This window comes from Phaenicophaeus curvirostris, chromosome 4 (genome assembly GCF_032191515.1).
Source record: "Phaenicophaeus curvirostris isolate KB17595 chromosome 4, BPBGC_Pcur_1.0, whole genome shotgun sequence".
NCBI classification, from domain to species: domain Eukaryota; kingdom Metazoa; phylum Chordata; class Aves; order Cuculiformes; family Cuculidae; genus Phaenicophaeus; species Phaenicophaeus curvirostris.
In genome coordinates, this window is record NC_091395.1 from 71262437 (window position 1) to 71274946 (window position 12510).

Here is a 12510-nt window from a genome sequence, read left to right on the forward strand (position 1 = left end):
GTCCATGTAGCATATAGCTTTATTAAGCTTTTTAAGATCTCTCTGTATGATGAAATGTTTAATCTTTTCTTTGAGTTTCTCATAAAGGCAGCTACTTGAAAATATTACAAATGCGAACTTCTATTCAGTTATCAGGTGAATAAATTTCATTTTTGTAGTCCGTTTCCTGTCAGCATCTTCCCAATGAGAAACCATCAACAAACTACTCAGCTTGTTTTCATTATTAAAATTTTTAAAATTTGTAAGAGGTAGAAGGTTTTTGTTGTTTACTTTTTTAAACAATAGAGAAGACTGAAGAGCTGTATGCTGTATCAACGTGGCAAACTAGTGCAGCTTTGAAAAACCTTATGTGGTAGTAATGCTTTATGAAATATTATTTTCAGGAAAAATTTTAAAACTAGAAGTTGCATATTAAAGCAGTCTCTAAAGCGTTCATGTATTTATGAATATGGATTCCTGGCCATACTGAATTATGTTGTCCTGTTATTTAAAATACAGATTTTGATAATGGATGTTAATTTACAAAAGGCTGTTCCCCGTTGTAAAACAGGTGACTGAAAATCAGAAAAAGGTTTGGTGTCGAGAAGAGCTTGCTGAAAGCCGAAGGTGAAATTTAGTTTTTCTTTCATATATTTCCTGTCTTTAAAAAGAGATGCTGAATCTAATAGGGTAGCAGATACAGAAACATTTAGATGGTCTGAGGTTGCAGGAGACAGGCCAAAGGGGGGAAAATTAGGGGTGGGGTCTGAAAGGTTATTGACATTGTCTAATACACATAGGTGGGTGCCTGGCGGTGACTAATGAGAAGAAAATACATAAACTGAGAATGAGATGATGAGGGGAGGAGTGAGAGACTACAAAGGGATGGCTGGTAAAGTATGAGCCGGTAGAAACTCAGCTTGTGCAGTTATGGAGCCTTGATCACAGGGATGCAATGAGTTAGCATTAGAAGAGTAAACACTTTCAAATCCAGTGAAGGGGTTTCTGCTTGTCATGAGAAGGATTCAAGGCAGGAGGATGGTTTTAAATATCGTGTTTTAAGATTGCTAGACAATGAAGGAAATAGCGTGGAAAGAGGGAATTTGTAGTAGCTTGTTGAGGCAGTTATCAGCAAAGCATAAACTAGATTTTTTTGGCTAAATAGAGAAGCAAGGAGGCTGAAAGATTTGAATACATACAGAAAGGAGGAGAAGAAATATGGATTTGAATGCCATTTGTGTACAGGGTCAAAACCAGGATGTAGGCAAATACTGTTAAACCTTACTATATATGCTAGCTTAAGAAAGTTTTCTCTGGATTGTGTAGTGCCTGAGTTGCAGTTCTGTTGTGATTTGTTTATGCTAAAGAGTTCATTTGTTGCTCTCTTTTAATGGCTGAGGAAGTTAAAGTATGGTAAATAAGTAACTTGTTCAAAGTCACAAGTAAATAATAGCTTGTGTTAGAACTCTGCTTTATCCTCAGGTCAAAGCATTCATTCCCTGTGCTGCTCCTTTGGAAGGTATGTTGGATGGCAAAGGCAAGTTTCCTTCCTTTTGAAAATCAGGCTGCCAGTGCTTAAGTGAATACTGGCATTTACTGAGAGTGACCCAAAGATTTCAAATAACTGCGTAGGTAGAGAACACTTACTATTATTCTTCAGAAACCACTCACGTGAGATTTCACTGCTCTAGAAAAAGTGGTTTATTTTCAAGCCAGTCTGAAAGGCTGCAAAATATGCTTTGACTCCCAAGTTCTGTTTTATTGTAAATGTTCATATGACTCTGAAGTTGAACATTGTTTGTCGAACTGTGTCATGGGATAACTTATCTGGGTTCGCTGCGTCCTATCAGGAAATTTGTCATTGAGAGTAAAATTTATTTCAAGATTTTGATAGTTAAACTTTTTAAACAGAAGTTGCATTACTACCAGTAAGTTTCTCATTGTGGTTTTTGTTTGTTTTTTATTTATTTTTACAATTAACCATGTGGCAATCGGTCTTCTCAGTAACCATCTCAGATTGCTTCCAAATATACATGGTGTTTTGGTTTATTCTGCCAAAAATGTAGGTGCTTGTAAAAAAATTTTTTTAAAATAATTACCCTGCTTCCATCCTCATTCCATGTCAACTTGCTTTTTTTACTGTCTTGTGCTCTGTTGTTTTTCCCCCTCTTTTCCCCAATCCCTTTTCCTTTCAGTGCTGTTGATGGTTTAGTGCTTTTCCTGGCTCCCTGGCAGCCTATCAGCACTTCTGATTTCAGCAACGTTGCTCCTTGAGTCAAGCACGTTCTCGAGATCTTTGTGTTGTCCAGGATTTTTGTAGTTCAAATTCTTTACCCTTTGGGTTTTCTGATTGCTTCTGTATGTTCTGTAACATGAACTGTACTTCATAGCTCCAAAGTGCTAAATGTAGACGTAATATGCAAGATCTAATAAAATGGGCATCTTGGCCAAGCAGAGCAGAGTGTGGTGCCTGCAAACCTGAATGAAAAAGGCAGGAAGGGCAGCTGATCAGGAATGATCTTAGAAGCAAAAAACATAGGCTGGACAGCAGCCAAGAGTTTACTTAAGCTGTGTCCGTTTTCTTATTATCTTTTTTCGGTAATAATGTGGTTTCCTACACCTTGTCTCAAATCATCTAGAATGAAAGAAATGGGTGGGTTTTTTACTGAATTTACTGCTTCTTGCACATACCCAGCTCACGAAAGTATTGAGGAGAATAGGATACTCTGTTAAGTGTGGAAATACTGTGTGGTAAACCTGTGTTCCAGACATGTGAGTAATTGAGTTAAATTAGAATGTGTCAGATCCGTCGACTCCTGTTATAAAGCACAAAATGAAATAAGGGACACTTCACAGGGATTCCATGCTTCCATATTCTTAAGTTAAGTTAAAAAAAACATTAAAAGCTGAAGTTCCTATTTAATGTTGTAGGACTTGAAATTTTTCAGTCACTCTTTTACATGGGAATTAAATGTAGAAATGTTTCCAGTCGTTACAGTTTTAGCTAAGACTGTTTCAAAGAAGAGCTGAAGAGCTTTCATGAGGTAATGAGTGTTTGGAAACTGATTCAAACAAATGAAGAATGGTGGTGTTGTTTAGCTGAGTCTTTGATTTGTTCCTGTTATATCAGTAGTCTAACAAGATAATTTTTTTTGCTTCAGATTCTTTTTTGTTTAGTGGTAAAGCTACAATCTTGTGTTTGTATCATCAGTTTTATCTATATCCATGATGCAATTGCAGCATTTTAGTTTTCCATCAAAATTAAGTTCTCGAAAAATACGGATTGGAAGGAAGCTGCCTTGTTCTAAACAGTAATGTTTATTTGGGGATAAGTTGTCACTTAGGAACAATTCAAAACATTATGAATTTACTGAAATGGAATGAGCCTTGGATCAGATTCCTTATGAAAGACTTTGAAAAAATTAACAAAAGGAAACCCTAAAAAAATTTGCTACATCTCATTATACAACAAACTAGTTTACATTCTTACTTGATTGCTGTATGTTATACAAAATCACTGTTTGTATTCAGTACCCCTTCTGCCAACATATGTCAGATTTGCCAGTGGCAATATTGCAGGTCAGGTGCAGTGTAACAGGAAGGGGCAGGCTGCCAGTGTCTTCTCTGAACTAATGCCCTTTATAAAGCAGAATGGAAGTACTGCTGTGCCTGGGAAGCAGCGTATATCAGTCTTAGAAATAGATTAGAATCTATCATTTGCAGTTATCAACAAGCTTTTTACTTCATTTCCCAGTACCAGGTTTTATGAAGGATCATTGAGGATTAAAAATTGCTGGCGATTACTAACAGGTTTGTTTAGGCAGAGTTGTGAGAGCTGATGCCTTGTCATCAGTGACTTTCATGGCAATAATGATCCTTTTGTATACGTGCTCAATCCATTGTAGTGTCTGATAGACTTAAACTGAAATGGAAGACAATTCAGCCTTATCAATAGAACATACAAGTTAACACATGGAACTCCTGTTAAAAATAAAAGGTTTTTCATTAAAGCCTTTTATTTAGTAGAAGTGTTTTCGGAGACTATATTCTGGAATTTATTTCTATCATTAGGCTGCATATAAACATCAGTGAATCCTGGATTTGTAAGACTGGCTTCAGTATGGCTTTTAAAAGGAAGCTTGCTATACGCTGTGCAGGTTATTTGTAGAGTTATGTGTGTACTTATATATATGTATTTTTCTGTAGTATATTTTAAAAAGACTAGAAATATGCTATCATATATATATGTGTGTATATATATGCATTGTGTGTATATATAGGTTTTTAGAAAGAGTATTTTCAGGGACCTGCAAGTAAATTTTGTTCGTGTTTGTATAAAATGTTTATACTTGTGTTTATGTACAGTATAAACTTAAGTAGTAGTATTTAGTGTTTACACTAAACAGTTTTCTGGATTAATAAAGTACATATCATGAACTGAGTAGGTTACTGACAGTGCCATGGGTCATAGGAACCTAATATCGTGCTGATAGATGTGTCAAGAGAAACGGGAACTTGTAAAAAGCCACGAAAACTTGCAGAGTTTGGGGACCTACTAAATATTGTTGGAGCAGACTGACTTTTCTTTTTTGTTTTAAGGGCATTAGTTTCACTTGGACCCTTTGTAATGTTGTAGTGAGGCTTTGAGAGTAGCTGCAAGTCTGCTGCTGCCTTTCCATGTAGAACAGGCTATTGATTAGAAATTTGATGTACAGCTACGCTTTGCAAGTCAAATAATGCAAGGCCTACTCAGCTCAGGTAAGGTACATGTTGTGACACTGAAACATATTATTTTTGGAGATGATGCATCAATTTCAAGTCCAAGAAATGCAATACCCTGCGGTTTCTAGAACGAGATGTAATACAACACTTTCTAGTGATGATCTTCTAGAAGTCTTTTTAAAAATAACTTATATTGTCATATTCAACCTGTATTTTATAAATACATTCTTTCTCTGCATTGAAGTAGTTTGACATTTTACATACTGTTGTTTCTATACTTCAGATTTAATCCACAAGCATCTGAGCTCAGTCTCTCATAGTAAAATCTAGTGGTATATATTTAGATGACCAAAGAGGAGGAGGCAGCTTATCTGTTCTATTCTTAGCATGTTATGATGTGTTTGGTTTTTTTGTAAAAGTAAACAAGATACTGTGAGTTCTTCCCCAAATAATGAGACATGTCACAGTGGTGACTGTGCAATATTTGGCATGATGGCTAAAATAGACTGGCACTGAAATCAGGTGAAAAGAATAGATGGGGAAATGTTTGAAAAGGATTTCAGCCTTCAGTACTCACTGCCCAAGATTTGTAATGGAAAGGTCTCCTGATACAGTGTAATCTGTTCTCTGAGAGCCTTGGAGGAGACCTGGTGTGTTGTGAAAGCATAATAGTTGTTTTGAGGTTGAAGAACTTGTCTGATCACTTGTGATTGCAAAGGATGTCGGCTCATTGAAGAGGGTATGAAAAAGGCTTTCAACAAGCAGTAGCTTTGTCTGGAAGGAAGTCTGAAGGCATAGAAATGATATAGATGCTTGCATAATCATTTGGTAACAGAAGGAAGCCAATTATGTCCTGTGTTTCCAGTCTTATCTCTGACCCTTTCTTTGGAAAAAGGACGCGATTGTAGCCTGATGAAGGTGGGAGTGGCTGTTGAAGGTGTGCAGCCATCTCTGCTTCTTCTCTGTCAAATTTTGCCCATTGCCTTTTTCCACTGAGGTTGTGACAGAGGATTGTCTGACTGCCACATATGTGCACTAATCTGAAATTTTTACCTTGCTTGTTAAATACGTATTTCAGTTGACATGAGTTAATAGAATTTTTGTAATGGAATTGCTGTCATATTGGAATTTGGTGAATGTTGCATCAAGTCAAGTTGTACTTGCCAAAAGGGCAGCAAATAATAGCAGAAAATCTGAAGTTAACATTCATCAATGCTAAATGTTTCTAATAATGCCATTTACAGATTTAAAAACATTAATAGTGAAAGTTTCTGTATTTTGGAATTACTTGTATTGATTATATTCTCAGTCTTTACATTGCTAAATGCACACAGGGAAGTTGGACAAGCTTCTCAGTGAGCAAAATCAAAACTTGAACTAAATCCAAGTACAACACACAAAACTGAAACCCAGCATAGTTGTAAACAGTTCCAAAAAATGAAATAAAAATGAAAAATGTACTTTGTGCCAGCTGCAAAAAGCAGTAATGTAACTCAATTATCAATGCGAAATAATGAAGATTACATTTTTGGCGATGAATTTCCTTACTAACTGGTCTGTAATCCTCAAAGACGCTCAGACACTAAAAGGAAACTTCTAGAAGATTTCTCATTTACAGCTGTTCCATAGCCCATATGGTGGGTAGATAACTGCCTGTGGAAATGGCTGGTGTCAGCATTAAGCCATAGCTGAGAAATACTTTTCCTTTTATTGAAAACATTCCCTAGCTTCCTAATACTTCTCCATTTTCTCCTAGTGCCAAGCCATAACCTAGATGGGCTCAAAAATGTAGTCTTATGGGTCCAAACTGGCGCCCCTGGAGTCCAAATTTCAGTCTTGTCTGGCTGAGTAAATAAAATATGCATGATTATGAAGTGAAAAGGTATTTCCCCAATGAAACACTGTGATTTCAGAACACGAGTGTCTGAGCTGCTTCAGCTGTCTTTTAGCCCCTATTTTAATGCAATCCTTAAAGTAGTGGCAGCTCTCTGTCCACACATAAAAACCCACACCCCACTGGCCTTTGCTGATCTTGGGAAGGAGGGAAAGAAGGGTCTGGCTGTGACGTGAGCTGTAGGTGGCTCATCATGAGCTCTTGAGCTACTTCATGTTATGCCCTTCTGGCAACTAAACTGAGCATATGGTTAATTGAAGAGAACCAGAATGTCATAAAGAACTTGAGGACCGTGAGTCTTGAAGTAGTAAGTACTGTGACTCAGAGATAGATGTCCTAGTATGAACATGGTAGTGCAACAAACATGCTTCAGGGGGAAGAAGTCATATTTATGCGTTAGAAGAGCTGGCAGTAGGACGATGGTCACACAGAAACGTCACACGTCATGTGAGACTTCATTAGGAGAGATTTCCAGTACATATACTGCTAGTGCTGCTGTAACACAGCGGGGAGACAGACCTCCAGCAGCACTCTGGTTGCTAGAGTTGGAGACTAGAAGGGCCAGGCTTGTAAAGTCTAGCCAGGAGGAGATACAAACATTGTCTATTAATACATTTCGATTGTAAACACCAAGGGGAGAAAGTATGGTTTAAGCAAATGGCCAATACTGGCACCAAAACAAACAGGTACATGCTGGGCTGTGAATAAATTGAGGATGGAAATTAGAAAAAATTCCCATACCCTCGGAGCTGTGAGATTTTGGAGAAATTTTCTTACAGGAATTAACAGGACAACCCCCCCTTAAAAGGGCATTTACAGGGCGCTCAGATTATAAGGGACTATTTCTGTGTAGACTGCCCCAGGTGTGGGCTTTGGCTCAGTCCGTGCTGACTGTAACATTGCTGTAGAAGCAAAACCAATAAACTGTTCGGGGTTTTCTTAACCCTGTGTAACAGCTCAAGGAAACTCGTTCTGATGAGTGCAGCCTTTCTGATTGGTGACTGGTAGATATAATCTCCAAAGGAGGTGTTTGCAGCATTACAATCAAGGAGTTTTGTGTGTGTATAATCGTTTATAAGATCAGAGCCTACAGCTGTTTTTTGAATTATGTCAAGGCTGCATTCTTTAAGGATGTGTAATTTTTTATTTTCTTTTTGCAGTTCTTTCTTTTACGAGTAAATCTAGCTACTGCTTAAAGGATTCTGGTCCTTACCTGAATTAAAACTGGGGTTACTGATGCAGAAACATCTGTTGAAATAGCATAAATGATTTTATGACATATTCAGTAAGGAAAGGTTTTCTTTCCTTTTTATGGAGTTTGTTTTAATTTTCTTTTAAATTTTTTGTTTGTATATTTTAACTTTTAAAATTACTGCTGCTGATCTTGAATTCCATCAGTTGTAATCTGTATGCGAGACTGTTTTGCTGCAGTAGTTTTTTTAAAATGATTCGTGTTGATGTTGATTCTTGTTACTGATCCTGCAGTACCCTAGAAGATCAGCATATGAGCAGAAATAACGCAGATGACAGAATCAGTACACCCAAAAGTCTTTTGAATAAGAAATTTAGGGCCTTTGCAGAGCTTTTATGTAAAATGCGTGACAGGAACTTCTTGAGGTCATTACATCTAGCTTAGATGTCGAAGTGATTCGTACAAGTTTTGTGTTTTGTTAAACTGTTCCGATACTAGGTAGTGCACTGAAGGTGGAAACACAGGGAAACGCTTTGAAGAATTGTTTGCATATAAAGAGAGGGAAGTATTGTCTGTTTTCTGAACAATAAACTTATGCCACACACCTGGTATGCAGTGTCACTGCTTGGCAGCAGAATTTGAAGCTGCTGGGCGTGGGATATTAGGCTCTTCTTCTCTACAGACCTCCCTCTTTAACACTACTTGAGTACGTTGAATGCAGTCTAATATAATTTGAGAGATACTCAGACTTGCCAACTTATTTTTGCTTTTTTTCACCCACTTTTTCCCCCCCCCTCTACTCCCCCCCTCTATTGTAACATTTTTACTTCTTAGACATGCTGTTTTTTTGGGATAACACCTAGTTTGAGATCTCAGTTGTACCAAATTGTGTGACACCAGTTTTCCATCAATGAGACCCTAGGCAGTAGCAGTATCAAACTAAGGGACAAACACTTTGTTCTTATGTATGAATTGACAGATTTCAGTCTCTGTTGTCTAAGGGTTTTGTAATCATTACTGAATGTTTTCTATTCAGGTATCAAGTGGTTTAATAGCACAGTGAATGTTGGTACCACTGCGTGTGTGGTGAAGAGATATTGCTCTGTGACTCTATTCAAAACTGAATGTCAGCTGCCTGAGCATAAAAATACTTACTGTTTAAAGTGAGTGCTTGCTCCCATGTTGGGTTTCATCTGCCTGTGCAGACGCAGTCCCATGATGCTTGTACTTGAGATTCGATATTTCAGAGCGTCTATGATATGAGAAGAGTTTTCTCACTTAATAACACATGAATAGATCACTTTGTTCTTCTCAAGCTATTCTCTTCATGCTAGAGCGGATATGTTAAATCAAGAAGAATATCAAGAGGCTGGAAGATACTTGGAGAAATAACCTTTAAAACAGAAGACTTATATTTAATGCTTTTACAGTCTTTATACCTGAAAATATGTATACATGGTTAAGCTGAGACCCTTTGAAAGAAAAAAAATAAATATTTTTTTCTTCCATTTTATTTATAGGTACTAAATGAAGCAGTGGGTGCACTGATGTATCACACTATCACTTTAACACGAGAAGACCTGGAGAAATTCAAAGCACTTCGAATAATTGTCCGAATTGGCAGTGGTTTTGATAATATTGACATCAAATCTGCTGGGGATTTAGGTAGGAGTATTAAAGAAATTATTTTACATATTCTGCTTGCTTCTGATACCATATAAGTCTTTGTACTAATGTTTTCTTTATAATTTATACTAACATAGTATGTAAGCTGTATAATTTTCTCATCAAAGTGTTTAAAAATCATTATGGAGATACTAGCACTAGTTAATTAGGTGACAATATTAACAACTTTGGGACAGGATTACAATCTGCTTGTTCAGTATAAATCTAATTTTTCGTCTCTCTTTTTTACCTCAATTGTATATTTAAACTACTACTGCTGTAATCCAGTTACAAAATATAATTCTGTCAGCATGGCAGACTGCTTCTGTTTGAATAAAAAATGGCATCATTATTAACTGTCTGAGACTTATTTATGATGCATGAGATTTAGTACTAAAGCATTCCATGAAATGGAAATTTTGATTTTATAGGAGAATCAATTGTGGCTACTTCAGAATAAATTTGGATACTGGAACTCTGAAGAGATGGAGCTTAGTGTTTCATTGTAAAAAAAACCCCAAACAGTATGATTTGTACTTTCCTTACTATAAAGTAATTATAATATAATTACTTTACTTACTATAATCTATAGGTCAAATTGCCACTTGGAAAAGACGTCTACGTTTTATTAGTTCTTTTTCTAAGACTGAGATGACCAAGTATGTTTCCCATTATGTGCTGGGAAGATCTTGAAAACATGTACTTTAGTGTGAGAGTGCTTAGTCCTAGTAATAACCCCATTGATGCAGTGAGGAGCTGTAATATGGACTGTTTATCAATAAATGGCAGTAAAATAATTACCTATTTCTTAATGGCGATATAGTTTGCAAAGCAGTCAGAGGCTACCAGCTTCTTTGCGAGTTTCTGTAAAGAGCAGATGAAGTCTGAAAGTGTGTAAGGCTGTATTCCTGCTTATTGAAAGTAATGAGTTGTGAGCCGCAGAAAACACTTAGAAGTAGAGATCGTCTTGGAGTAAAATCCCAAAACCTAGGAATAAACTGAAGGCCCTAACCAGTCAGGAGTCCAGTTTGTGCAGAGGATCCCAGTACGAGACAAATCTTTGCAGGTTTATTGGCTCTTTGTGCAATTTTCCATGTTGGATGCTAACCAAAGTTTATAATCTAGGTGCATCTGCATAGTTCTTCAAGCCCGAGTACAGCAGATTTGGAACATCCTCATTCGTATGAAGTGCTAAATGATCACATTCCTAATCCTTCAGTTCCTGTGTTGTCACTAGACTGGATTATATATTTAGGATCCATACAGCTTGTGCCTGCCAGGATTTACAAAATACAGTTGTCCACTCTGTCAACAGCCTGTACAGCCTGGAAGGCATGCAGTGTAATAGCTCTGATTTTAATAGGTAGGATGAAATGGTTAGAATTAAATATTTTCTGGCTACTACAGGGGCAAATTACTTTCCATTTGTTGAACTAGTAAAAATAATTTGCATCACCAGGAGGTAATATGAGTGTTAATTGCTCTTTGTGAAAAACTTTGATCCGCTTCTGAAATATAGTGAAGAGTTGGACCTAAAGTATGACGTGTTCCTGAACTTCTCTAGCACCTTTTTGAGTTATTTTTCTGAGAGCTGGCTGGTGGAGTTGTTACCGTCTTTTCCTGTTAAGTATTTTTTTCATGTTAGCACTTCTTTCTTAAAATGCATGGAAACAGATGTTTCTTAGATCGGATATTAGAGATTTTATCTACTTTTTCTCCACTTCATTGGTTTTTTACTAGAAAATACGTATGTGTTATGGGTGTAGCTGAGTGCAGGTGAAGTGGGAGTCAAGGTTGATACCACTGAAAGTGGTGTGGGAAAAGGGGAAAGAGAAGGGAGCATAGAAGTGATGGATATGAGATAAGGATGTGCTATCTTTTCCTATGGGAAATGTCTCTTTGCTTTATATCGTTGCCTCTCTCTTGCTGCTTTTTGTGGTTCACCATATCTCTGCCTTTCAGAAATTAGCTGTTTTTCAAGTTGGGGGGAAGTAGGGAGAAAGAAATTTCTACAGTTTAGGAGAGAAATTATCTCGCTCTTCTCCCGCAAGTTTCCTAAGGAAACCTATTAGGGAGGAAGGTGTAAGGTGAGTTCAATTCCTTATTTCTCTTCCCAAATAAGCAATGTAACTTTGTAAGCTCCTTTTTGAAGCATTTTTTTTTTTGATGCCAGCCGTCAGGACACGTGCTTGTTAGATTTGTTTTGCCATCTAAAACCTTCACTTTTGCTCCATGAAAAAGACTTCCTGTATAAACAAATGTAGCTGTTCAATATGATGCACTTAAAAGGATGTTGCTTTTCAGTCTTTTACTTCTATCCCCACTTGCAATATTTTTTTCATTTTTAAAAATGTGTGTTTCATTCTGCCAGAGATGTTAGCAGGACACACAGATTAATACTCCACCAAATGATGCTGTTTTATCTTTGTGTAAGTCCTAAGAGCAGTGACTCAGCAGACACTTATCTCTACAGCAGAGAAAAGAAAAATAATTCTACAGGTTCCTTATGTCAACTTTTATTGATATAAAGAAAACTGTAAAAAATTACGGAAGATGTTTGAATTTAAAACATAGATTAATAGGGTATGAGCTTATTTGTCAGATTATTATTACTATTATTGATTATTTTTCCTTGGTTCATAATATATACTGATGTTAGCTTAAGACTCATTGAATATTTATGTAGAAACCCAAACAACTAGACAGTGAAAACAATATTAGAGTGTTTTCTAGTACACAAAACACTTTTTCTCCACTGTGAAACTATACCGTATACTATTTGTGATCTCAGTCAGCAGAACTAAGAGAAAAACATTTGTGGGAACTGATGATTAGAGAGAGAACATGTAGGAAACAAAGAATGAAGAGAGGCAAGTCAGAAAGGACACAGACATTATCAAGTAAACATTTTCCTTAACTGCTCTGCTCTCATTATTGAAAGGTAAAAAGCTGAATGGGATAACTTGCATTCAATTATAGTCACCTGTTGCCTGATCTGTTTTTTGAAGTAAAGGTGAATATTGTGAATGTTGATTCAATGCACCTTCCACAATTGTCT

The 12510-nt window shown here is 36.7% G+C and overlaps 1 protein-coding gene across 9 annotated transcripts in view; it reads left to right on the forward strand.

The window, feature by feature from the left end:
• Positions 1-12510, forward strand: part of CTBP1 (C-terminal binding protein 1) — a 249605-nt gene that overhangs the window by 215752 nt on the left and 21343 nt on the right. For all 9 annotated transcript variants that reach the window (XM_069856488.1, XM_069856487.1, XM_069856494.1 and 6 more), the window contains one exon: positions 9308-9452. In XM_069856488.1, the coding sequence (XP_069712589.1) occupies positions 9308-9452 (145 nt within the window). The remainder of the gene's footprint in view (positions 1-9307; positions 9453-12510) is intronic.